At 52.9% G+C, this 27,810-nt stretch overlaps 1 protein-coding gene across 3 annotated transcripts in view; it reads right to left on the bottom strand.

Moving 5' to 3' along the window:
- The window catches only part of LOC125448683 (lysine-specific demethylase 6B-like), a 47,427-nt gene extending 19,888 nt beyond the window's left edge, over positions 1-27,539 (bottom strand). Inside the window, exons 1-11 of one of the 3 annotated variants that reach the window (XM_059642701.1) lie at positions 27,219-27,539; positions 26,277-26,584; positions 13,294-13,394; positions 12,103-12,232; positions 9,322-9,414; positions 7,155-7,374; positions 6,089-6,169; positions 5,310-5,495; positions 4,208-4,363; positions 3,605-3,898; positions 575-2,064 (exon numbers count right to left, since the gene is read on the bottom strand). In XM_059642701.1, the coding sequence (XP_059498684.1) occupies positions 575-2,064; positions 3,605-3,898; positions 4,208-4,363; positions 5,310-5,495; positions 6,089-6,169; positions 7,155-7,374; positions 9,322-9,414; positions 12,103-12,227 (2,645 nt within the window). In that variant the 5' untranslated portion in view covers positions 12,228-12,232; positions 13,294-13,394; positions 26,277-26,584; positions 27,219-27,539. The remainder of the gene's footprint in view (positions 1-574; positions 2,065-3,604; positions 3,899-4,207; positions 4,364-5,309; positions 5,496-6,088; positions 6,170-7,154; positions 7,375-9,321; positions 9,415-12,102; positions 12,233-13,293; positions 13,395-26,276; positions 26,585-27,218) is intronic. The other 2 variants (XM_059642702.1, XM_059642704.1) reach the window with 2 other exon arrangements.
- Positions 27,540-27,810: the final 271 nt, after the last annotated feature.

Here is a 27,810-nt window from a genome sequence, read left to right as displayed (position 1 = left end):
TCAAATGGAGGCTTTCGAAAGGGAATGAGACAGTTATCTGCAAGGGAAATTAGTGCGGGAGAGGTTCAGGGAGAGTGAGCGCGCGCACTCTGGTCTCCTTCCACTGAATCCTCTCTCGGACCTTCTCACACACGTGCTCTCACTCACTCACACACACACTGTGCTCGGTCAGTCGCTGATTTGCCAGCACAGGCTCGATGGGCTGAATGGTCTCCCACAACCTTTCTACTGTCCCCGGACGTAAAGACCAACATTCTCTACGTCTCTGTACACCCGAGGCATCGCAAGAGGGCCCGGCTTCTTATTCTGCATCCTGATTGATCCCGGACAACCCCATCCCCACCTGAGCTGGTTCCAGAGCAATGCACAAGGCTCTGAGCCATTACTCAAACTGGGAGCAGGGCGAACCGAGGAAACTGGGTAAAGACCATCACAAAAACGTGGCTTTCTCCTTCCCTGTGTCACCGTGGCTGGGCTGTCCCTCGCACAGTTGCCTGGAGGCTCTCTGTTTGTTTGTTCCCCTGCCTCGGAGAGCGGGGAGCAGGGGCATAAAGTGGGGTACAGCGGGACTCACTTGCAGGCACGGATAATTTCTGCTCCGGAGTTTTCGATGGTGAGGTCTGACAGCCGAATCCGCTTCTCCTCTACCTCCGAGGCGATGAAGGTTTCGCGGTCTCCGCTCTCCACCTTGACCAGCTTGATCTTCAGCTCCTTGGTGGTGCCCTCCGGGAAAGGTTTGACCCTCAGGATGTTGGAGGTGCTCCTCGGCCCGGCCTCTGGCTCTTTGGCAGCAGGAGGTGGCATCGGCGTCAGTGGCACCACCTCTGGCCTCCGAGAGTCAGCCCGTTCGGGCTCCTCAGGGGCTGGGGGCGGGGGAGCGGCCTTCACCCCCTTGGGCCCTTCGGCCTTGAGTGTGTGGCGGGCCAGGATCTCCTTGCTCTGCAGGTCGATGTTCCCGAGGATACGCCTCTGCTTGCCCTTGCCGGACCGGCCGCCCCGGTTCCGCCTCCGGCTCCTCTCCCGGCTCGAGTGTTTCCCTCGCGGATCGAGTTGCCGGCGCTGCTCCTCCCGGTGCCCAGCCGGAGGCGGCAGGGGGCCTGGCTCGGCCTGGCTGGGGGGGCCTGATGTTTCCATGGCCTCCCCGCTCGACTCCTGGGCTGAGGGCCAGCGCCGGTGACGGTGGAGGTGACGGTGGGCACCGTTGGCCTTCCCCTTCTGGGCCTCGGTGGTGAACACGGCCTTGATCCACATCTCGCCGTCTGGGGGGGTGGCCGGGCCCTTGGCCAGGGGTTCGGAGGAAGGGCATGGTGCCGGCCGGGGGCTCGGGGGAGGGGGAGGGGGAGGAGCCGGCCTCCCGGACAGGGCGCAAGTCAGGGGAGGGGGTTTGGGAAGCCAGCGGCCCTCAGGCACCGGTTTGGAGCTGGGGGTCTCGGCCAGGCCAGGGGGAGAGGTGAAGCCTCGGGTGGGTGCCGCGGGGTGGGCCTCAGCGGGTAGCCCCCCCTGCTCCAGGCCCTGGTTTTCATCCGTGCGGGTGCGGTGGGGCCCAGAGAGGGGGGGCATGCGGGGCTGGGGGGCCCAACCGGCCTCCCGATGGTGGGGGGGCACGGCTGGAGGTGGGGCCTCACGGCCGGAGCAGGCTGACCCCCCGATGCCCTCACCCTCCCAGGGGCTGGCAGTGGGTCTCAGCTCTGCCCTGGAGCCCAGCTCCGAGGCGGTCGGAGGGTCTGGGGTAGAACTCTGAACTGTCGCCACATGCCCTCGCTCCTCCTCCCTGGAAGGTACTGCCTGGCAAGGTGGCTGCCCCTCTGATCCAGGCTGGGCCAAGCCAGTGGGTGAAGCCCAGCCGCAGGGCTCTGTTTCCTGGCCGTTCTCCCCAGGCTCCTGTTGGGGGCTGCACCAAGTCCCTTTAGGGGAGCTGCTGCCGTAACGGGTACAATGTGGGACGCTGGGGGACACTGGGGCACCTGGGCGATGCACACTCTCCTGGTGACTCTGGGACACTCGCTCCAGCTGCCCTGTTGGGCCCAGGGAACTGCCTTGTGGATTCTGGAAACTGTGGGGAAGCTGGATGGGAAGGAGAGAGACAGAGAGAACAGGAATTCACTGACTGAAATAAACAAAGTCCTTACGCTCGTGTAGCACATCTAACAACGAAACACATCACCGTGACACATGGCAAAGCTCAGCGCAAGGGCTGAATGGCCTCCTCCTGGCCCTGGGTGACTGGCAGGTGAAAGGGGCCGAATGGCCTCTTGTCCCAATGTGACAGACTTGTGAAGGGGGCTGAACGGTCACCCTCCTCTCCCTGTAAGACAGGCTTAGAGGTGGTTGGGGGGGGGCGGTGGGGCAGGGGCACAGTGTTAGGAAGAATGCTGAAAGTGAATGGCCTGTCCCACTGAGATAGGCTAGGAGGGATTGAATGGCTCCCTTTCCCTGTATAACAGGCTCCAGGAGCAGCTGAATGGCCTCCTGTCCCTGTGCAATGGATAAGCGGACGGGGCCGAATGGCCTCCTGCCCGTGCGGTGGGTAAGCAGACGGGGCTGAATGGCCTCATGTCCCTGTGCGATGGGCAAGCAGACAGGGCAGAATGGCCTCCTGTCCCTGTGCGATGGGTAAGCAGACGGGGCTGAATGGCCTCCTGTCCCTGTGCGATGGGTAAGCAGACGGGACCAAATGGCCTCATGTCCTTGTGCGATGGGCAAGCAGACGAGGCTGAATGGCCTCCTGTCGCTGTGCGATGGGTAAGCAGACGGGGCCGAATGGCCTCCTGTCGCTGTGCGATGGGTAAGCAGATGGGGCCGAATGGCCTTCTGTTCTTGTGCGATGGGTAAGCAGACGGGACTGAAGGGCCGCCTGTCCCTGTGCAATGGGTAAGCAGTCAGGGCAGAATGGCCTCCTGTCCCTGTGCTACGGGTAAGCAGACGGGGCCAAATAGCGGCTTGTCCCAGTGTGATGGGTAAGCAGACGGGGCCGAATGGCCTCATGTCCCTGTGCGATGAGTAAGCAGATGGGGCCGAATGACCTCCTGCCCCTGTGCGGTGGGTAAGCAGACGGGGCCGAATGGCCTTATGTCCCTGTGCGATGGGTAAGCAGACGGGGCCGAATGGCCTCCTGTCCCTGTGCGATGGGTAAGCGGACAGGGCCGAATGGCCTCCTGTCCCTGTGCGATGGGTAAGCGGACGGGGCCGAATGGCCTCCTGTCCCTGTGCGATGGGTAAGCGGACGGGGCCGAATGGCCTCCTGTCCCTGTGCGATGGGTAAGCGGACGGGGCCGAATGGCCTCCTGTCCCTGTGCGATGGGTAAGCGGACGGGGCCGAATGGCCTCCTGTCCCTGTGCGATGGGTAAGCGGACGGGGCCGAATGGCCTCCTGTCCCTGTGCGATGGGTAAGCGGACAGGGCCGAATGGCCTCCTGTCCCTGTGTGATGGGTAAGCGGACGGGGCCGAATGGCCTCCTGTCCCTGTGCGATGGGTAAGCGGACAGGGCCGAATGGCCGCCTGTCCCTGTGTGATGGGTAAGCGGACGGGGCCGAATGGCCTCCTGTCCCTGTGCGATGGGTAAGCGGACACTGGGGGAGATACCATAAAGCCTTGGGTACTCACCGCGGTGAGGCCTGAGGAGCCTGGACTTTGCTGCGGCTTCCAGTGCTCGGTGCCCCCTGACCTTGTCGGCTGTGCCAGTTTGCTGGGGGACTGCCCACCATCTGCCTTCCGCCTCAGCAACGCCGTCTGCTTCACCTCAGCCCTCGTGCACGGCTGCTGGGACAGAGACTGTTGTTGGGGGGGTGCTGTCGCCATGGTGACAGGACGGATGTTGGGATTGCTATGGGGGGTGGATGAGGAAGACGAGGAGGTGCTGCTGTGAGGGGGGGTGTCGGAGGATGACCTCCTCTGTTCCTAGTGAGAGAGACAGACGGTGGTGAGCTCACGTCTCTAACACCCCTGACGTCAATCCCCCCATCCCCGTCCCTGTCCCCATCCCAAACCATCAGCCACGACCTCATCTCCCAAATCCCACTCACCACTTCATACTACCCAGGGGCACCACAGCAGGTAAATCTCACCCAATCAGGAAATGGGTACTGCCCATCACTGAGCGGGTCATGGGCGATAGTAGAGCCCAAGAGGGGTGGTACGAACCCTGGAATGTCCAGGGGGATTTATTTTCATGACCCGAACCCTATTGCAAGAGAACGGAGGAGGCACCTGAAGACCGAGGCTGAACTCCTTCCTCCCGTATGTCCAGGAATCCTTGTGCGTTTGGGGCCACGAGGGACTCGCTTTCTGTGCCGGGTACTGGCCATTGGAAGGTAAACTGGGATGAGTTGGGTCGCTCGCTTGCTGTGCTCCTGAATGACGACCCTGGCCATCAAAAGAAAGACACTGGTTAGTGCCTACGGTCTCCTGATGCCCTGATCACCAGACACCCCTCATTCCCTGCCCCTGACCCAATGGGCACCGGTCCTCATGGCTACAAGTGACCCCTTCAAGAGGGGTAGTGAGCACCCAAGATGGTAAACTTCACCCTGGATCAGCAAGGTATGTACACACAAAGCTGCAAAAAGGTGTGGGTAAAATCTTCGCCCTCGTTCATTTCAATGGCTAGATAACCAACGTTTTACAAGTGTCTGCCCAGCTACCGAAACCTCACTGTAAACAGACTCTGAGTGGCCCCCAGGGGTGGGGCAGCAATGTCTTTAGTTATTTTCAGTGTCAGTGGCTACAAAGGAGCCAGGCCATCACGTCGCCCATTATTCCGCTGTCCAACAGCTCGTGAGAGATTAATTGGGGCCTTCAGAAAGTTACTTAGAGTCAAACTGCACAGAAGCAGACCCTTTGGTCCGAGTTGTCCAGGCTGACCAGGGATTTGAAGTTTGTTTAGACCCATTGGTCAGCATTTCGCCCATACCCCTCTGAACCCTTCCTATCCATATACCCATCCAGATGCCTTGTAGATGTTGTAACTGTACCAGCTTCCACCACCTCCTCTGGCAGCTCATTCCATACACACGCCACCCTCTGCGTGAAAAAGTTGTTCCTTAGGTCTCTTTTAAATCCTTCCCCTCTCACCTTAAACCTATGCCCTGTATTTCCCCTAGCTTGGGAAAAGACCTTGAATTTTCAACTTATCTATGCCCCTCATGATTTTACAAACCTCCGACGCTCCAGGGAAAATAGCCCCAGCCTATTCAGTCTCTCCCTGTAGCTCAAACCCTCCAACCCTGGCAACATCCTTGTAAATCTTTTCTGAAGCCTTTCAAATTTCACAACATCCTTCCTATAGCACACTTGACGCCAAGCAGTTTACCTGGTGGTTCTGTATCTGGTCCGGGCTCCCACTCCGCCTCCGTTTGACCGGGCTTGGGATTTCACTGCCGTGGGAAGGTCGGGTCACTTGGTGATGAGAGGGGGTGGGAGGCTGGGAACAGTGTTCGCCAGGCACGGCTGCTCTTTTCAGCTGACAGCCATTTCTGGTTGAATTGAAATTTCTCTTCTGACGGAGCGAGCAAGGAACAGAGGGAGGTGGGGAAGGTGGGGTGGGGTGGAGTGGGTAGAAGGGAAGAGCAAGGGAGGAAGTGATGGAAGACATCCAAGAAAAAAAGCACATTTGATGTTTAATATCAGCGTCACTGGACAGAACGGTAAAAGCATGTTTAAATGGAGCATGTTAGTGTAAGATAGAGAGTGAGTGTATCAGAGAGTGAACACAGAACAGGGAGAGCAGGGGCAAAAGGGGGGGAGGGGGCGCAAATGGGGGAGGGTGCGCATACAGGGGAGAGGGGTGCGTGGATGTGAGGGGGGTCGCGCGCGGACAGGAGGAGGGGTACAGGCGCATATGGGGGGGGACGGGGGTGCGCACGGATGGGGGACTGCATGTGGACGGGGAGGGGGCAGATGGAGATGGGTCGCGAATGCGGGGAGGAGGGCGAGTACAGGCAGAGAGGGCGCGTGCAGACGGGGAGGGTGCGTGGGGGGGGAGGGGGCTTGGACGGGTTGAGAGGGGGAGCGCAGGCGGGGAGGGGCGGGAGCGCAGGCGGGGAGGGGCGGGAGGGGTGAGTGTGAAAGAGAGAGAGCGCAGAGACTCACTTGCTGCAGAATGTTCCAGACATCATGTAGAGCCGGCAGGGTCCTCTGGGAGGGATTGGAGTGGAACTTCCAGACGTGGGCCTAAGGATTTTTGTTTTGGGGTTTGGAGAGAGGGGAGTAAAAAGAAATGTGGTAAGAAACATAAACACTTCTGGTGCAGGATCAGGCTATTCAGCCCATCTAGGTCTCTGCTAGTGTTTCAGCCCCACACAAGGTCCTGCCTTGTGCACCTCCCTCTCACTGATGGCTACCACTTCTTTGCTCTGATCTCCTCTGTCGTACCTTCTCTAGGTGTCACCTTTGCTTTAAACAGATGTCTCCAGGGCAATTAGGGCCATGTTGACCCAGTCAGCGAGAAAGAAACTGCAAGTGGCCGCACCATATCACCAAGACAGGTAATTTTTTCCGATTTCTGCCTCTAAACACGGAGCCTGCAGTTTGTTTCGCTTTTACAAAAGGCCTCGTTTAATCCGCTTGCTCAATCTCTATAACAATGTGAGCAGTTTTTGAGATCTCCAACCCAAGGGAATGAAGCCAGTCCCCGCCGAATGCAGCACCTGATTGTGGGCAAAGCCTCCAATTTATGGCGTTCCCCTCCCATCGGCTGCAGTAACACTGTTGTCCTGCTGATGGGGCTGGAGAGCCCCTCACCCAAACAAACTCCATGGTGTTGAGGGGAAAGCAAGGCCTTGGGGAGGAGGGCTGGGGAGGAGGGCTGGTGGTGGGGAGCAGTCGGGAGACAAATCCATTCAAAACTCACTGCCCTTAGAACAAAGACCTGCCTTTGACAAGCCAGGGAAAGCGCGCAACTCTGCGCACAGCAGGATCCCACCGTCAACAGTGCGGCCTGAACACAGCCGAGGAGTAGCGCACTCTGGTCCGGTCAAAGTGAGCGGATGGGGCCTTGGGTCTGAGGACGTGGCCCACCCAGATCCAGTCTCACCTTGAGGTGGATCCCGGGCCAGCGATCAGGTACTTCGGCATTCTGGAGAATGGCCCAGGACACACGCCTTGCCCACAAACGCAGCCCACCCCCACCCCCCAACCCCAAGAGGGGCATCATTACCTGCTGCAGGTGGTTAATTCTGGCCACGAGGTCACTGTAACCGTAGCCGCTGCTGTACCGTGCCGCATTCTGGTAGCACTTGATGGCATCGTCCAACTCATGCTCAGACTCGTAGATCTGACCCAGCTGCTCCCAGACTCGGGGCTGCGGCTGATCGTGCAGGAGGGCCTGCACGCAGCTGTGGATCCCGTCCAGCTTACCATGCAGCGGCCGGGGAGACCTGAGGAAGGAGATAGGGCCTTCAGATGGGGAGGTCTATTCAACTACTTGGGGCTGTGTGGCCGACCTGGATACCACTCTTCCTGAGCGTCCCAACCCCATGCACGAGTCACCAAACATACAGCCATGCCAGAGGAGACCCACACCTCCCCCTTTTGGATTATGTCACCATCCCACGTCAACCCCCAAACCCCATCTCAGTGATGCCTGAGACTACACTTGTGCCCCTGAGCTGTGCATTCATTCACCGAGCCACAGAACGGTGGGTGGGGAGTGGGTTTGGTTGCAGTTCAAACAGACCTACTGCACAGACTATTATCATTCTGCAAATTAACCGACAAGAAACAAAAATTTTTTTCGCCTTGTTGTTTTTCTCCACCGAATCCCTGCCCACGCATAAAAAATCAATCCTGCTCCCAATCAGGTTCCCGGGCAGCTCTGCAACTGCCCACTAGGGGGTGGCCAAGAGCTGCTGATGAGCACTTGCCCCTCTCCCCTCACATCAAAGCCATTTATTACCAAAGCTCAGGTCTGAACCTCTCAATGTTTGTACAGGAAAACAGGCATTTGCTTTGAGAAACAAAAGCCCTTTTCTCCCCTCTCAGCCTAGCCGCATAGGTTTCATGATTTAAAAAGGGGGACCTTGACTGCTAAATGTTGTACAAAAGACTCAGATGTTGGGACATGAAGTCAAATTGCTGATGATTCCAAACTTGGATGGACAGGCATACACAGAGGGTAATAAAATGTGAGGCTGGATGAACACAGCAGGCCAAGCAGCATCTCAGGAGCACAAAAGCTGACGTTTCGGGCCTAGACCCTTCATCAGATCTCTGATGAAGGGTCTAGGCCCGAAACGTCAGCTTTTGTGCTCCTGAGATGCTGCTTGGCCTGCTGTGTTCATCCAGCCTCACATTTTATTATCTTGGAATCTCCAGCATCTGCAGTTCCCATTATCTCTCATACACAGAGGGTGTCTGGGCAGGAGGCGTGGTGAATGGGTTTTAATCCAGGGAAGTGTGAGGTGATACATTTTGGCAGAATGGATTAGGAAAGGCAGATACACAGACAGAATGGTTAAACAGTGAGCAGGAATACAGCGGCCTGTGGATTCATGTATGTCAATCTTTAATCATTGAGACCGCAGTTAGTAATGTACACAAGAGTCTGGGCTTCATAAACAAAACTGAGTGTTCACCAACCTGGAAGTTATACTGAACCTTTATAAAACTCCAATCAGACCATAACTACAGCACTGTGCTGCGTCTGGTCTCCACATTTGTGGAGGGGTGAAGGGGTGCGGAGGAAATGTCTCCCCCACCCCCCGAATGGTCCCAGAGACGAGGGGAGTTTTAGGGATGAGGTCGAAGCGGAGAAGGTGGAGCAAAGGGGAGATTTGAACAGGGTGTATAAGACAGGCCAAGAACAGCTCCTGTCAGCGGACAGTGCAAGGATGAAGGGGACACAGATTTAAAGTTTTAGGGACTGAGATACAGGGTGTGGGGTCTGAGGTGCAAGCAGATACCATGAGCAATTTCAAAAGCAAACTGGATGGACCCCTTGTGGGTAATAAACTTGCAGGGGCTAGAGGGATGGGACGGAGGAGAATGGGAAAGGGACTGCCTCGTTCATTTTACAGACAGCCAGCATACGCTCAATGGGCTAAATAGCCGACTGCTGAGTTGTAATGCAGATAGAGAAGTGGCGAAGGAGTGAACAAGTCTAGCCTTGACATATTTGTACTGGCTCTGAAATATCCAGGAGCATGTGACTTCCAGGAGACACCCACCACCAGAATATAATTAAAAACCCCATTCATGTGCAGTTAACAATCATTTCAACAAATGAGCCTTTCCTTCCGGTCTGTCTCCTTGTCATCTAGCATTGCCCCTGCATCATTACCCGCTCGTCAATCGATGATACAGGACGTCTCAATGGAGTCTCTTACCCAGAGGGACAGTACGGCTTTCCAGAGTGTCCGACACTGGTCATGTGGCTGGGATATGAGTTATACTGGTTCTGACCAACATTGGCGGAGCATCTGGCAAAGAGACAGTGGGGTGGGGTAAATCAGAGGGTTAAAGGGGTCTAAAGTCAATTAGTATCTTACAAAAACCAAACTCTGCCACCTTGGGTCCCAGCCCAGTGAGTGAATACATGGCCCATACAGTTCAGGGTTGCCCAGCATCACTCTCTGCCCTTTGACCTAGGGAAAGCAGGCTCCATCTGCCCAGACACCCCTCCCTATGTTAACCCTACCTCCAGTAAATATTAATGGACAGAGGGGCAGGGTTGCAGTCAGCTACAACCAGGGCAGGGGTCACTGGCACCAGAACAGCAGTCTACTCCTCCTCTTGCTAACTCAAGGTAGCTCAGGAGAATGGCCTGTACTAGCTCCAACTAACCAACTGTTTTCTCATTAAGTATTTATCCAGTGCTCTGTTTGAAAGTCACTACTGCATCTGCTTGAATTCCCAAACATACCTTGAGAAGGTGTAGATGATCTGTCTCCTTGCACAGCAGCAGTCCATGTGCTCTAAGCAGACCGATGGTAGACAAAGCTGTAACTGCTGCTATTGCCCTTCTCGATAGAAGTAGATGAGGGTTTGGAAAGTGTGAATTTCTGCAGTGCATCCTGTAGATGATACACACCGCTGCGACTGCGCAAGGCTGATAGCGTGAATGGATGTTTGTGGATATGGTTCAAGGACACTCGCACTGGGTATTAAATGCCGGGCAGGCAATGGGACAAAGGAACACAGTTAACAGGGGGAGGCCATTCAGCCCCTCGAGCCTGTTCTGCCATTCAATAAGATCCTGGCTGATCTATGGCCTAACTCTAAATGGCCACACTAGGCCCATATCACTCGAAACCCTTGCTCAATAGGAATGTGCCTGTCTCAGATTCAAATTTAACGACTGAAATAACATCGACTGCCATCTGAAGAAGAAAATTCCAAACGTCCATTACTCTTTGTGTGTAGAAATGCTTTCAAACGTCTCTCCTGAATGGCCTGACCCTAACTCTTAAGCTACACACTTGGCTCTAGAATCTACAACCGTGGAAATAATTCATTTTATCTACCCTGTTGTGTCCTGTTAATATCCTGAAGGTCTTGATTGGATCACTTCTTAACCATATAAATTCGAGATGATTAAGGCCTAATATCTAATCTCTGCTTGTAACTTTAACCCTTAAGTCCAAAGGAGGCAAGGTGGCTCAGTGGTTAGCACTGCAGCCTCATAGCACCAGGGACCCAGGTTCGATTCCAGCCTCGGGTGACTGTCTGTGTGGAGTTTGCACATTCTCCCCATGTCTGAGTGGGTTTCCTCTGGGTACTCCAGTTTGCTCCCACAGTCCAAAGATGTGCAGGGTAGGGTGGATCGGCTGTGCTAAATTGCCCGTAGTGTCCAGGATATTTAGGTTAGCTGAGTTGGAAATTGGAAATGTAGGGAATGGATCTGGGTGGGATGCTCTTCGGTGGGTCGATGTGGGCTTGTTGGGCTGAATGGTCTGTTTCCACACTGCAGGGATTCTATGAGTCCTGGATCGTTCCTGTAAACCTACACTGAATGCCTGAGGCCAAAAACATCCTTCGTAACCTGTGGTGCCTAGATGTGCTCTCAGCACTATAAGTAGGGTCTAAGCAGAGCTTTGTGTAACTGCAGCATTCCATTAGACTTCTTGGCTATTCTGCACCAGAACTTCCAAATCTCATTCAACAGCTACTGCATTTAGCTCTGGATATTCTTTAAAAAAAAAGGCCCTGATCTGAAGTGTATAACCTCATACTTACTTATATTAAAATCCATCTGCCCCAGCTGTGTCATTTCACCTAATGTGTCAGTATCCTGTTGTATTTTTTCCACTGTCTACGATGCTGCCCAATTTTGTGTTGTCAGCAGATTTGGATGTTTGGCTTTTTATCCAAGCTGTTACTGAATACTGTGAATATTCTGAGGCCCCCAACACAGATCCCTGCGGGACACCAGTGGTCACGTCCTGCCAGTTTGAGCACTTAATCATTAGTGCAACTGTTTCCTGCTGCTCAACCAATTTCCTATCCATGTCAGTAATTTGCCCTCTGCTTTGTGAACTTCGACCTTAGCTGGCAGTCGCTTCAGTGAGATTTTATCAAAAGCCTGTGGAAGTCCAAGTAAACAACACCCATCAACTTCCCTCTGTCCACTACCTTTGTCACCTCTTCAAAAACTCTGAAGGTTGTCAAGTGTGCCATACCCTTCGTGAAGCCATGCCGACCCTCCCTGATTAACTGAACTTTTCCAAGGTTATTAGATACCCTATCGTCGATTATAGACTCCAGCAACCTCCCCACCACAGACGTCAGGCTCGCTAGTCTATAATTCCCCATCACCCCTCTTAAAGGGCAGTCACATGGGCAACTTTCCAATGGCGTTGTGGCTGAAGTCACACAACATGGAAGAGTCTCCACTGACCAACTGAGTTTGCGCTGGACCTATTGGCACGAGGTGCGCTCAAACCGTGATGACACGTGCTGACGGGGGAAGACTGTGTTATGGGGAGATACTCTCAGACACTAGTAGATGCACGTGCGATAGTGGGTGCCCTGAGACCTCAACACCCGAAAATTCTGTCCAGTCGTCGACTGGTAATGTTGTGGTTCGCGTCACGTTCCCACCAAACCCTCATGCTCCCACCACCAACCCCAAACAAGTCCTCCCCCACGACCTTCAGCCCCTCTCTTACCTGCTGCTCGGGGGCCATGGTCGCTGGGGGCCTGGGTTCCACCCTCCCCCAGCTCGGCTCAGGCTGTCGATCGGGAAAGTTTCTCGCGCACTGCGCACTCCAAACTGTTCCGCTGTGTGATGCATCCAGTCTGCAGCGAGAAGATCAGGCTTCAGCATGCAAACAGGTCAGTCCTACAATGCCCTAAACACGCTTCCTCCCTCACTCTCCCTGGTCAAGGACAGCACCGGGTTAGAGGCACAGTAAAGCTTCCTCTACTGTTTTAAATTGAAAGTGAAGCTCACTCTACACTGACCCCATCAAATTTTTTTTCCTATTCATTTGTGAGATGTGCGTGTCGCTGGCTGGGCACAGCATTTCTTGCCCATCCCTAGTTGCCCCTTGAGAAGGTGGTGGTGAGCTGCCTTCTTGAACCGCTGCAGTCCTCCTGCTGTGGGATGATCCACAATGCCATTAGGGAGGGAATTCCAGGATACTGACCCAGCAACAGTGAAGGAATGGTGACATATTTCCAAGTCAGGATGGAGAGTGACTCAGAGGGGAACTTGAAGGTGGTGTTGTTCCCATATGTCTGCTGCCCCTGTCCTTCCAGATGGAAGTGGTCGTGGGTTTGGAAGATGAAATATTCCCAGAACAGGGATCATGTGTGGTTAGATACAGAGTAAAGCTTCCTCTACTCTTTTAACCTAAAAGGGTAGGTTCTTTTACCCTTTCAAACAAAGTAAAGCTGCCACCAAACTGTCCTCATCAAACACTCCCAGGACAGGGGCTGTACGGGGTTAGGTACACAGTCTTCTCTTCTCAACTGAAAGTGAAGCTCTCTCTACCCTGACTCCATCACTCACTCACAGGACTTGGCTGGAGATGACAATACAGTGAAGAACAGCGGCTGTTTTAATTCCTTGGCTCATTCTAGCGGTGGAAGCAACAGCAGCACTGTTCGCCTGGAGTGGGGGGTGTGGGCGGAATCGCCTCAGTCACGGTTCGCCTCAATGGTTCGGTCAGAACGTTGTTAAGCCGGATTCAGCAGCTGGTCTGAGGCAGTTCCACAGCCAGACAGGAGCCTGCGCTACTCCCTTGGTCTGATGCTGTCCTTTTGAGTTGACCTCTGTTTCCAGCTTAAGGACGATGCTCTGGGTGGGCAGGGTGAAAGATGGCTGGGTGGTGGGGTGTGTTCCTGTTGTGACCTACCTTTTCAAATTTCACAGCTACACAGGCTCAATCGACTCTCAAGCTGTAATGTTCCCTTTAACTAATCCGCTGTGCTCTTCTGGTCTCCTTGGTGATGTTCTCTGTGAGAGAGGCGAAGGAAAATGTACAGTTCAGTCACCAAACATTTTGGGCGGCAATGCCCCATCTTCATATTTCTCCCCCTCGCTCCACACAGAAGGCAGCCCGAGTCTGCTCCTATTGCCCCCAAAGGTTCCACCAGCTGCTCCACTTTTGCACACAATCCCACTTCCACCCATAGAGTGGTGGCTCCACACCAACTGGGATAGGTCATCCTGACCCTGTCTCCACTCAGAGTTACTGATGCTAACTCAACTGGCCCACAGCTGACAAAAATGTCAACCTTGGTTGGGGGGGGTTGGGGGGCGGGGGTGGTCCCAGAGCTGAAGGGGGTGAGAGATCCCAATGCCAAGGGGGGTTCGTAGTTCGGGGTGGGGGGTGGCAGAGCATGGTGCTGAGGGGAGGGGGTTGCAGTGCCAAATGGGGAGGGGTCGCGGTCCCTCTGTCTTTCCCTGTGAGCTGCTGCAATCTTGGCTCTGACCACAGGACACATCCCCTCCTCCCTGTCCTCACCAACCCCCTCCCCACTCATCCCCAAGGCACACTGTTTCACTCATGCTCCCCCGCTGAATCTCCAGGAAGCCCTGTTCTGGGGCTGAACCACTCGAGCAGGATGTGCCCCATCTCTGGTATTGCTCTGGCCCACCTTGCTATGCCTGTTGTGTACCACCCCAACCTGGCCCTCCCCAAGTCTGCACCAGCCTCTACCTTTATCATGACTTGAGGGTCAGCTTCAGGAAACTGGCTGTTCGACACAGAGAGGGGTGACAGATGGTGAGTTCTTACCAGGGGTCTACGTGCTCCTTAACTGCCCCGGCCTACCTGATCTTGAGGTGGGGGGGGAGGGTGTGACAAGAGGGGACTGCCTTGACAAAAACCAACCTACACACCCCAATACCACTTCTTTTCCTTATTCTCCAGGGATCCTCATCCTTCTGTTGCTAATGGAGTGATATTGCTGAAATGTGGGGGAACTGCCCAGAGACCAAGGGGTCTGTCCTGCCCTCAGACTGTGCTCCAGCCTAGCCCCCATGTCCCAGAGATGCTCCCTACCTTGTAACCTTGCTGGTGATCCCCAGCTCACCATGGGAGATACCGAAGAGGAGACTAAGTGTAGCCTACATACACTCACAGCAGGGAGGGAGGTGGGGGTGGGGTCCCGGGTCTGCAGCCCATCTGTCAGAGACACTCCAGACCCCTCACCCTCAGCTTCCTGTCCCCACCTTCAGGGAGTCACGTCTCGCCTGCCCCGACGTTCCGTGCTCCCCTCCCACCTCCTCCACTCCCTACGTCAGGAGGAATGAGAAGAATCGGAGAAAGTTTTGGGTAAATGTGACGAATAGGAATTTCACGGGTAACCCATAGCAACAAGCCTGTGACATGGGCGGCTGGGTGACCAATCAGTGTTCCCGCTGAAACAGGAAGTGATCAGTGTGAGTGAGGCGGGGGTGGGACGTGACTCTGTGAGCGTTGCTGTCGTGTGACAACGATACCCCTGCTCTCCGCCCACAAACTCTAAATTCATCCCGGTGATACTGGTTCAGGGAAAGCACTGCATACCTCATGTGGCTGACTCATTCAGTGAGCACTGTGAGCTGTTCCATTCCAGGCACAAGCAGTGTCAGCAGCTCCCAGCCACACACACAGCAAACAAGGCTAGCTCACTGCCCTTACTCAGCTACTTCCCCGGCCCCGCTCTCCCTCTGCTCTCTACCCACCTCCCCCAAGACCTCAGCAGAAAATTCTCCTTTACAAATACTCACCATGGCTCCCCTTCCTGTTAAATCTGCTTTCCTTTGAGTAGGAAGCTTTCCAGACCACACGAGCTTGCTGCATCAAAACAAAAATTCTCCCTCAAAGGATTTAGGAGGTCAACATGTGACCTTTCGAGCCTCATCTTCATACCACTCCCCCACCCGCCAATTCTCATCAGTGGCCCTCCTTCCACTGGAAACAGTTTGTCCTCATTCATTCCATCAAACATCCTGGTGATACTGAATGCCTCCATTCAATGTCCACTAAACCTGCTCAGCTCCGAGAGACCACCGTCTGGGGCTTCGCCAGACTCTCAGAGTCCCTCATCCTTGGTCCTGTTCTGGTCATTCTCTCCTGCCCTCCCTCTCTCCTTCTTCAAGTGTGGAGCCCAGAATGCGGTATGGTAGAGGGTTTAGTAATCAAGCGTTTGGAGTCAAATCACTTCTTATTACTATCGGTCAGTGAGAAGTTACCTTTACGTGGCACCTATCACACGAAGAGGCTTTGTCAAAGTGCTAGACAGCTGATGAAATACTTAACACGAAATGCAGATCCAACAGTGCGTACTACATAATGGCAGCTAATGTACCCACAATCCTCTGCGCTGCAGCAAGCACCCTATCCCATTTAACTCTGGCCAATGCATCCTGGGGGCCAGGCTAACGGGTTTTGAAAGTTTAACCTTTTCTGGGAAGCTGCTGCCAGCAGATCAAAGACAAATGTTTTTCACAAACCCAGAGCAGATTTCCAGAAGCAAGCATGTGAATCAGATTCTGAAACCAAGAGATGACATCTCTTACACAGAAAAACAGAAGTCACTGGGGCCGGGGCATTACAGGAAATGAAATGTCACAGGCTCTGCCGGAAAGAGCACTCGATTCCAGTCACCCACTGACGCCAATTTACAAGCAGCCACCTGCTGGTGTTCTGCCTCAGCATCTCCATCATACTGTTAACTGCATCTAACAAGTCCAAGAGCAGTTCCATCAACGCTCAGGAGCTAGGCACAAGCCTCTCCCACCATCTACAAGGCACAAAGCAGGAGTGTGACAGAACACTCCCCACTTGCCTGGATGAGCACGGCCCCAACAATGCTCAAGAAACTCGACGCCAAGTACAGGGGCCAGCAGAAGGCAGGGGCACTGCCAAACAAGCAATTGCCAACAGCGTTTGGGATTTTTTTTTTCCCAATTCATTCATTGGATTAACTGTACAAAGAGAATGGAAAAAGATAGCAGAGGAGGAAGGGGAACTGAAATAGGGAAGGCGAAACATGCAGGGGGCGGGGGAGAACAGGGCGATGGCACATCAGGCAATAGGACAGCTCTGGAAGCAAGGACAGCTTGCCTCCCATTTGCCCACACTGTGCCCTCACTCACCCTCCCAGACCCTCAGCCAGTCAAAGGCTGGCACTGTGCACTGTCTCCCCTGATTTGTTTGTGGCTGGGTTTCCTCATGTCAGCCCCAGAACTCACCATCTGTGAGTTACTGCATTCCAAATACAGCTTGCTCGCTCTATCTCTCTCTCCCTCCACCGTCACCATCACCGAATTCCCCACCACCAGCATCCTCAGGGAGATGATCACTGGCCTGAAACTGAACTGATCACAGATCAGCCACAACCAGGCAAGGTCCCAGCGAACTGGAGAACAGCTAATGTTGTTCCTTTGTTTAAGAGCAGCAACTGGGAAAGTCAGAAGCTTATAGGCCAGTGAGCCTTACATCAACGGTAGGGAAATTGTTGGAGAAGATTCTTAGGGACAGGATTTACTTGCTGTTGGAGAAGGGTGCACCTATTAGGATATCAGGTTTCATGCACGGGAGGTCTCGTCTCACAAACTGGGTTGAGTTTTTTTGAGGAAGTGACGAAGGTGATCGATGAGGCAAAGGCAGTGGCTGTTATCTGCACGGAGTTTACTGAAGCATTTGACAAGGTCTCTCTTTAGACCATAAGACATAGGAGCAGAAATTAGGCCATTTGGCCCATCGAGTTTGCTCTGCCATTCAATCATGGCTGATAAGTTCCTCAACCCCGTTCTCCCACTTTCTCCCTGTAACCCTTGATAATCAAGAACCTACCTATCTCAGTCTTACATGTACTCAATGACGTGGCCCCCTCAGCCTTCTGTGGCAGTGAATTCCACGGTCTGGCTGAAGACGTTTATCTCCATTCTAACAGGTCTTCCCTTTACTCTAAGGCTTCATGATTCATATCCCGCTACTCTCTACCTATTCATGTGTCTGTCTAAATGCCTCTTAAACTTTACCTCCATTTCTGTTTCTCCCACCTCTCCTGGAAGCATGTTCCCAGCACCTACCACCCTCTGTGTAGAAGGCCTGCCTCACACATCTCCTTTAAACTTTCCCCTCTCACGTTAAGCCCATGCCCCCTTGGTATTTGACATTACTAGCCTGAGAAAGAGACACAAACACCCTAACTACGTCTCATAATTTTACATATTTCTATCAGGTCTCCCCTCTGCCTTCGACATTCCAGCACAAACAACCCAAGTTTGTCCCATCTCAGGAAGCATCCTGGTTCACCCCTTCTGCACTCCTGCCTATAGTGTGGCAACCAAACTTGCCCACACATTCCAAATGTGGCCACCCAAAATCTTACACAGTTACTTATCAAATTTTATGCTCACTGCTCCGACTGATGAAGGCAAGCATGCCGTACACCTTCTTTACCACCTTATCCACTTCTATTGCCACTTTCAGGGACCTACAGGCTTGGACCTCATGATCCCTCTGTCCATCAATGCTCCTCAGGGTCAAGGCGTTTACATTGTGCTTTCCCCTTGGATTTGACTCCCCAAAATGCATATCCCGACACTTGTCTGGATTAAATTCCATCTGCCATTTCTCTACCCAACTATCCAGCTGATCCTGCCGCTTCCTTTAACATCCTTCTTCACAATCTAATCAGACCACCTACATCTTCATCCAAATCATTTATATAAGAAGGAGCAAAGGTCCCAGCACTGATCACTGCAGAACATCACTGGTCACAGATAGAAAAACGCCCGTCGTTCTGTACTGTGAGAATGCAGCGCTGACTAGGTGCCACACTTTGAGAACTGATGGTAGGTGTATTAAATCAGTCACTGTCCACCCCTTTGGGTGTGAGCTAAAGATTTCACACCCACAGTTTGAGATCAGCAGGGTGGGGGCAGCAATGTGTTGTTGTTCCTGGAGTGGTATTACTCTGTAACCACTGCAGCAGACCATCTGGTCAGTGCCAATGCTGTGCAAATCCACAGACAATACAACGGTGACTGCCCTTCAAACACACGTCACTGGATGAAGTGAGACTGGGGCCTCTGAGCTTGTGAAAGGCTCAAACAAAGTGCAAGCCTTTTCTTTCCATGAGCCAGTGAACTGAGCTCTCTCATTCCACCTCCAACACTCACTGCAGCAACTTCAGCAAGGGCTGTATGGTGCCAGAGAGTGACAGTGTGAGGGAGAGGGATTAACATCAGCACAGATACAGTCAGTAACACGGGGCGCTGGGGGGGGGGGGGGGAAGAGAGGGGTTACGGAGTGACAGTGTGAGGGAGAGGGATTAACATCAGCACAGATACAGTCAGTAACACGGGGCGCTGGGAGGGGGGGGAGAGGGGTTACGGAGTGACAGTGTGAGGGAGAGGGATTAACATCAGCACAGATACAGTCAGTAACACGGGGCGCTGGGGGGTGGGGGAGAGGGGTTACGGAGTGACAGTGTGAGGGAGAGGGATTAACATCAGCACAGATACAGTCAGTAACACGGGGCGCTGGGGGGAGAGGGGTTACTGAGTGACAGTGTGAGGGAGAGGGAGTAACATCAGTAGGGATACAGTCAGTAACACGGGGCGCTGGGGGGGAGAGGGGTTACTGAGTGACAGTGTGAGGGAGAGGGATTAACATCAGCACAGATACAGTCAGTAACACAGGGCGCTGGGGGGGGGAAGAGGGGTTACTGAGTGATAGTGTGAGGGAGAGGGATTAACATCAGCACAGATACAGTCAAAAACACCAGCGTTTTCTCCCCACACATCTGCCTCATGAACCAGCAGCCCTCAGAAGAAAGGTTCACACTTGAACAAGAGAAGGCACTGGAAAGGAGTTGCAGGAGGAAGGGGATGATAAAAGTTGCTAAAGAGGGAGGCTGGAGTGCGAGACAGAAGTGACAGGAAACTGAAGGTCTATTTCTAGAGCGGGAAGTAGATGTCATGCAGACAGGAAGTTTGTACAGTGTGCTCGCAGGGGCCTGTTTCCTGTGGTAGCCAGGCCCCACTACCAAACAATTACCTCCACACTGTCTTTTTAAACGACAGGGAACAGTCTGTCAGAAATCTACGGTCTCAGTCAGAGGGCAGTGGGTACCACCTGCACGACAGCATGAAAACACACTGTGTTACAGTGTGCAGCTCGCTGGGCACAGTGGGTTGGGGATGGGGGGCTGTGCTCTCTAAGTCTCGGGCAGGCACCTCAAAGGCAGAGGAGCCACAATGGAACATTCTCAATTTGCTTTGTGCCACTCTGACACTGAAGTGTGTTCAATCCCCTACACTTCAGCACAATAGTGACAACTCTTCAACCTCCACATTTCCCATCGGCAGCCAGGCCTTCAGCTGCCTGAGGTCCCAAGCTCTGGAATTCTCTAAGACTCTCCGACTCTCTGTGACCTCGATGTTGGTCACCCAAATCCCCATCTGAAATAACCCCTTGACAGCCAATCTGGCCCTCCCTCCTGTGGAGCACCTTCAGGGGGCATTGGCAGTCATGTTCAAGGCGCTACAACAATGCAGAGAGCTGGTTGTCATCGCCATGTTGCTAACTCACTACCATTCCTTCATATTGAACCAGGCTGTGTATTTCTCACACTCCACCACACACCCTTCCACCCCTGCACACAGCTCACGCTCCTTCCCTGCCGGACCCTCTGCTGGAGAGCCCCAGTGCCCAGGAATGACTCAGGCCTTGGCTTTGTAACCATCTGTCTGAGACTGCCCCAGTGAGGCCACTAACTGTATGGGCTTGTGGAGCCCACCTCAATCCCATCATAACACACCAGACCATTCAGCCCATCACCTCAGTGCCGGCCCTCGGCCCCATCCCCTTTCCCAAAACACCGTCGTTGTGATTTCCCCAACATAGCATTCCCCTTGGCCCATCGCACCTTACCCTCTGAAAAGCAGGGATCTTACTGGCCTCCTTTTGAAGGCGAACCTGCTTGTATTCCATGTTTCTCCCTGTTTAATGGCAGATCTCCCGTCTCCCAGTAACACTCAGTAAACAAATGGCTCCTTTTGCTGCAGCCATTAACCATTACTTCCCGCATCCTGCTCACTCCAGACATCGCCTCAGGGCAACTCCTCAAATTGTACGTCTGGATATTCTTAACGACACAGTACAGCGCTCACAAGGCCACACATTAATGCATATCCTGACAGACAGTGGCTCGCAACTGAGCCCAGTCCCAGAGTGTCACCAACCCTCTCCCTTTGGCGAAATCAAACTGATCTATTTTAGGGCCAAGCTCCCCGCCAGGGGCTGGCACCCTGATTACTGCCTCAACGTTGGCTCATGTTCAAACCATGCCCCAGCTCAGCAATGTCCATAAGCCCCAACACCCTGACCCTCTCACTGAAACCTCCTACAGACTCCATACCCCTCTCCTGTCTCTGTAACCTCCCCAATTCCCTCCACCTCTCCCTATCTCTGCACCCTCTTCCAGCCCCTACACCCCCTCCATCTCTGTAACCTCCTCAATTCCCTATACCTCTCCCTATTCCCTGTAACCTCCTCCAGCCTCTACACCCCTCCCTATCTCTGTACCCTCCTCTAGCCTCTACACCCCCTGCCTATCTCTGTAACCTCAATTCCCTACACCCCTCCCTACCTCTGTACCCTCCTCCAGCTCCTACATCCCTCCATATCTCTGAACTCCTCCAGCTCCAAACCATTCCCTATCTCTGTAACATTCTCCATCTCCCCATATTCCTCCTTATCTGTAACCACCTCCAGCCCCCACGTCGCTCCATATTTTGTAACCTCCTCAACCTTTCCCACCTGTCACAGTCTCCATCCCCAACATCTCTTCCTCTCGCTGTAACCTCCTCCTGCCCCACCACCCTCCCTATCTCTGTAACCTCCTCCATCCCCAACATCCCTTCCTCTCGCTGTAACCTCCTCCTGCCTCACCACTATCCCTATCTCTGTGGCCTCCTACAACCAACTCTGTGACATTATGCAGCCTGTACACCCCTCCGTGATCTCGGTGCTCTGCCAATTCCGGCCTCTTGAGCATCTGCTATATCCCATCATTCTACCCATGGTGGCTGTACCTGGGGCTCTGACTCTCCATCATCCTCCCCTGCCTCTCAGTATCTTCCCATTAGCCAATGCCCACCTCTCTATGCAGCTGTCGCTAAAGTTTCCCCAAATGTGGCTCAGGGTCGGGTTTATATTTGATAGTCAATTGTGTGTCACATTCTGGCTCGGTATACCACATGCCCGCTCCTTGGAAACTGAGTTCTGGGTAGTTTCATTGCCTGGTTTATATACCAGCAGAGTTTATTCCTATAGTAACTGGTCCACTGTGTTTTGTTTTCTTTATTTTTTAATAGGATGTGGGCATCGCTGGCCAGGCAGCAGTTATTACCCCATCCCTAATTGACCAGAGGGCAGTTATGAGTCAACCACATTGCTGTGGGTCTGGAGTCACGTGTAGGCCAGACCACATAAGGCTGGCAGCTTCCTTCCCTACAGGACATTATTGTTTGCAGACCACTTGCTGAGGGACGGGGTAGAAACTGCTGTTCACTGACCTAGAACGCTGCCCGGGATCTCTCATTCATCAAACTCCCTTTCTCCTGCATCAGCAAGATCCCAGTGTCGTGGGCGTTATCGGAATCACGACCTGAGAACGTGGGATCAAATCTCAACACGGCGCTTTGAAAACTGAATTTGGCTTTGTGTCAAGAAGATAAATGCGAGGGGCATCATTTGAAGTTGGCTGTCAGGATTGTCATTGGAAACCTAGGCTCTTACAGTCAAAGCCACGGTCACTGAGCTGACTGAACACCCATGTCACAATCATAGGGCCACAGAGATCTACAGCACTGAGAAAGGCCCTTCAGCCCATCAGGCCTGTGCTCGTCAAAACAAAGCACCCACTAATTTAACCCCATTTTCCAGCACTGGGCCCCTGGACAACAAAACTTTTCCTCACATCTCCAAATCTTCTGCCCCTTAACCTATACCCCCCAGTCATTGCTTTGTACAACAAAGGGACTGTCTATCCGATCTACGCCCCTCACAATTTTATACATTTCAATTACAGGCCCTCTCAATCTTCTCTTCCTGAAGGAAAATAACCCCAGTCTGTCCCACCTCTCTTCAGAAGTGTAGCTCTCCAGCTCCAAGACAACATCCTGGTAAATCTCCGCTGCACCCTCCCCAGGGCTGTCACATCCCTCCGATAAAGTGGATTCTAGAACTGCACACAATACTCTAGCTGTGGCCTAACCAACATTTCATACAGTTCTAGCATAACCCTCCTGCTCTTAAACTCTATTTCTCAGCAAATAAAGGCAAGAATCTGTGGGCGGTTTGGTGGCTCAGTGGTTGGCAGTGTTGCCTCTCTGCACCAGGGACCCAGGTTTGATTCCACCCTTGGGCGACTGTCTGCACAAACTCCACACATTCTCCCTGTGTCTGCGCGGGATTCCGCTGGTTTGCTCCCACAGTGCAAAGGTGTGCAGCTAAGGTGGAATGGCCATGGGAAATGCAGGGTTATAGGGAGAGGATAAGGGGGTGAGTCTGGGTGGGCTGCTCTTTGGAAGGTCACTGTGGAATTGATGGGCTGAATGGCCTACTTCCACACGTAGGGGTGCTATGATCCCATATGCCTTCCTAACTACTTTATCCTGATACCTTAAGGGAATAGTGTATTTGCACATTGCTTTGCCTTGTTTGTTCTGCCCAAGTGTAATGATGTTGATTCATTGACTGACACTGCTGTTAATCAAAAGTGCCTCACACACAAACATCCCAGAGCACAGAAAACCTACTTCAGACCGTCTGCATTTACTGAGCAGTTCTGACTGTTTAGTCCCTTTGATTATATAATTTCAGTGCTCAAACTACCTCCTACCCTGTACCACCTGTTTCAGCTACTACAATAACAAGGCAAAGGTACAAACACAGCCACAATGGGGAGCACCAGGGCAGCGAGTTGTGTGTGTGTGTGTGTGTGTGTGTGTGTGTGTGTGTGTGTGTACCTGTGTGTGTCTGCACGTGTCTGTCCGTGTGTGCTGGGGGGGGGGGGGGGGGGGTACGTTTTAAAGAAGGATGCTGAGCATTTCCATTCCTGCACTGCTGTGACAGAGACACAGATAGATGGTCACAGAGGAGAGAAACATAGCCAGAGAGAGAGAGGTGGCAAAGAAGGGAGGGAGGAGGGCCAGGGACAGAGTTGGGGGGGGGGTTGACAGAGAGACACAGACACAGCTAGATGAGGGGAGAGAGAGAGAGAGAGAGAGAGACAGAGAAAGGCAAATTGAGAGCAAGTAAGAGTGAGAGAGAGAGAGACAGAGGGAGAGCCGTACAAACACTGTAGCTTTTCTCTGGTACATTAAGGGTTAAACTTGAACTGCCATCGCAGGCTATCCTTAATTCAGGCACACCCCCCTCCTGATGAAAGAGGAAGTCACCCTCAGCTTGTGTCATTTGCCCTCTCAGACCACAGGCCGACAGCCCCTTCCCGTTCTGCCCAGCTCCTGCTCCAACCCTGTGACATGAGCAACGCGGTGAGACACTAACCCTTAGACAATCTCATTACCCCAAAGCTTCCAGACACACCATCACCAAACACAAGGGGAAGTCTGCCCAAACATTCCCCTGACCTCTCCACTGTTGTGTTTCCTTGTCTTAAGGGTCAACCCTCTCCCCACCCCACCAGGCCCCAACTGCTCCCTCTTCCCAGCTTCAAACAACAGCCTGATTTTATCTCAGATAACAAGGTGCAGAGCTGGATAAACACAGCAGGCCAAGCAGAGGAGCAGGAAGGCTGACGTTTTGGGCCCAGACCGCTTATCTATTGTATTTTTAACTCCTTTCCTCTCAGTACCTCCCACGGCCTGCCTGCCCACAGTGACTGAAATCTTTCCCTTTATTAAAAAGAAACTTCCTGCAAACTATTCCACAAAGTGGTGCATTCCACCATCCGGAACCATCTCCCGCCCCACCACTCCACACCCCCACCATTAATCTTTCAAACCCCTCGTCAACCCCACCACCCCCCTCAGTTAATCTCTCAAATCCCTCTTCAAAGCTCATTTCTCTTCCTTTTCCAACCACTTCCCATTCCAGCTTTAGCTCTTTAAATCCATTTTTAAGGAAAAAGAATCTGCTGCTTTTAACTCCCCCCAACCCCTCCCATGTTGGAGGGTCAGCGCTGAGAGAGCGGCGTGCTGTCAGAGGAGTTGTGCTTTAGAACGGGTAAAATGATAAAATCCAGACAGGCCACCCCAGCAGCAAACATGTCCTGCTTTGGAATGTGAGTGTGAAGCCTCATATTGACAAATAGCCCAACAAGCTCATCCCTGAGCAGGTCTCGGATAGAATCTGCTACAATTCTTCAGTTTCCAACCTCTGCAAAGTTTCGAGACCTGTGCACCTCCCACCCTAACTCTCAGCAGATACAGGGGACCTCATCCTAATCTAGTCCCAGGCTTCCTACCCCCACACAAGGCCCAAGGAGTCCCAACAAGGCAAGCTCCACCAACTCCCAAATCTCTGTCCTCACAGGCTGCCTTTGCAAAGGCCCAGCTCAGCAACAACCAGTGTTTATTCCCAGCTCTCGCACGGTCCTTTGTCACTCCCGCCTCCACACGAACAGTCACAGGGCATTCTGGCCTCAAGGCTGCTCCCCCAACATTGATAAGGGACGGCATCACAGATTTCTGACAAATCCAAATAAAACTGCAACTGTGAGAGAGGGGGGGAGCAAAGCAAGGAGAGAAGGGGAGAGGGTGGGCGAGGGGCAGACAAGAGGGGGGAGGGATGAGGGAGAGAGGAGGGGTAAGAAAGAAGAGGGGGTTGAGGGAAGAGGGGGTTGAGAGAAGAGGGGGGCAAGAGGGTGAGAGGGCTGGGGAGGGGAGGCAAGGAGGCCGATAGGGAGACAATGGGTGGAGTGGGTGAGAGGGCCGAGGGGGAGAGAAGTGGGGGGCAAGAGGGTGTGGGAGATAGACGGGGTAGCTGAGGGAGAGAGAGGGCAAGGGAGAGAGAAGGGGTGTGTGAAGGGCAGGGGGGGAGGCAAGAGGGTGAGGGAGATAGAAGTGGGGGTCAAAGGAGGTGGGGGGGGTGAGGGTGAGGGAGAATAGGGGGCGCGCAAAAGAGGGGGAGGCGAGAGACAGGGGGGCAAGAGCAAGAGAGAGGGATTGTGAGAGATAGTGGGTGAGAGGGCGCAAGAGCGAGAGAAATGTCAAGAGAGATCAGATAAGGGGAAAGAGTAGGCGAAAGAGGGAGAGAGAGAGAAAAACAGATAAAAGGGGAGTACGCGTGCTGGGACCTGGGTGTGAGTGAGAGTGAAAACACTCAGCGCTCACTCTGAGCGAAAGCTGTGAGCTGCTACTACAACAGGTCTAACGTAAACAAGTGATTGGCTGTGGCTGTCTGGGGCAACCCCCTGCCCAGCAGCGTGTCACTGGGAGATTCCAATGACTATCCCTCAGCACAGCACACCGGTCAGCCGGAACATATACTCCAGGGCACGGGGACGGGGACGGGGGTTCAGAACAGCTATCGGGACGGGGCTGACAAGAAACTGTGAATGCAAACAAAGGATCCGAATTCTCGACGTGTTGGTCCGGATGCCAAGATCTAAGTAAAACTTCTCCAGTCACTTGGAAGATACAGCGGGAGTTTGTATGGGGCGGGGGCAGTAGTTGGTGAAATCCGCATGAAAACCAATTGTCCTATGTTAAAAGTGGGAATTCTGTGATGGGCCCCACCTGGTCAGCTTCGAAGGATATTTCCACTTTAAGCAGTCATTCTTTAGCCGCTTTGATTCACAAAAATGTACCTCCCATCCCCATAACAGGCAGTCATGTGCCGAAAAAAACAGAAGGTGCACTTACCCTGATAATTAAACTGCTCGCCTCCAGACATATCTGTCCCTGTCAGATGAGCCCTGTTCTTCCCCCTCTTGCTCTCTCTCTTCCGTACGAGACTCCAAACGTAAACTGGAACACCCTCACAATTTGGAAAAGGCTAAATCTGACTTCCTCCCGAGAACAAGCTGTCCTTGTGTCTCCGACCAGGGATTCACATGGGGCGGTGAGGGGGGAGAAGGGGAGGGGAAGGTGGAGAGGGAGTTTAAAAAAAGAGCAAATTCTCCCCAGACAGATTTTCCTGAATGACTCCAAAAGACTCCAGCAACTTGTACCTGAAATAAATTTTAAAAAATATATAATTAGGGAAAAGGAGAGAGAGATCGAGACAAACAAGAGGGGGGGGGGGGGAGTAAAAGGGCGAGAGGGAGGGGGGTTCGAGAGGGGAGAAGAGAGAAAGACAGGGAGACACAGAGAGAGAGAGAGAGAAGAGCATGTGAGAGAGAGAGAGAGAAGAGGAGGAGAGAAATCAGAGGATGACAGATGAGAGAGACAGTGAGAGAGCGAGAGAAAGAGAGAGAGAAGGAAACAGAAAGTTTAAGAAACAGACAGTGAGAAATATAGGCAGAGAAAAAGGTAGGGAGGAGGCAGATAGTCTGGGAGAGAGAGATAGACACAGAGAGAAAAGTCAGACACATGGACAGAAAGACAGAGAGCAAGTCAGTAAGTGAGTTCACTAAAAATCTTTTAAAAATGGTAGAGCACATGATAACCAAACTGTACATATCATTCCTATTCACGCTTGATTATTTGGTTACAGTGAATTTGCTACATTTAAAGAAATAATGTTTCATTGTATCCAACATGACACACGTGTGTCTCTGAGAAACTTAGAGAAACAATGGAACAAGCTGGAAATAGACACTAACGTGACAAAGGAAACTGACACATTGCTCCCCCCTCACTTACCAATTACAGCCTCATAACCTCACAAACAGGGTCCTGTCTCACATACCCTTTAACGTCAGCTTGTGAGAGCCCGAATCAGTCAAACCTCTGCTTCACCAAAGCGACTTTTCTTTTCAAACCAGGAGATTTGAAACCAAACAGCAATGAAACTTCGCTGGGATCCGGCTGGCTATGCCTCAGGCTAGCTCAAGCTCTGTCTTCTTTCTCTGCTTGGAAAGCTGATGTTGCCTTTTCCCCTCTGCCTGTTCTGTGACTCATCAGAGGGTGGATTAGTCCTTTCTGATTACGCTCTCTCTCTCTTTCACACACACATACACACACAAAGAAATTTAAAAATGTAAGAGTGCTGGCCAGCCCCCCTCCCCCATACAGACACACACACACACACACACATAGCGTCACAGAGACAACACCCACAGTCACGTCAGCACGGAGGGGGGGTTCCCTCAGCTTTCAGTTTAAAGGGCTCTTAAAGTGGTAATGCCCTGTCCTTACTGAGAAAGCAACGTGTCGTGTGGAATCGGCTAGCCCCACAATATAATCTCTGTCTCCCCTTCCCAGCCTGTGACTTTCCCGCATCTCTCTCCTTTCG

The sequence above is a fragment of the Stegostoma tigrinum genome, chromosome 45, assembly GCF_030684315.1.
Source record: "Stegostoma tigrinum isolate sSteTig4 chromosome 45, sSteTig4.hap1, whole genome shotgun sequence".
In the NCBI taxonomy this organism is placed as follows: Eukaryota; Metazoa; Chordata; class Chondrichthyes; order Orectolobiformes; family Stegostomatidae; genus Stegostoma; species Stegostoma tigrinum.
The sequence above is the reverse complement of the archived record's forward strand: the minus strand, read 5'-3'. Positions and strand labels throughout refer to the sequence as shown.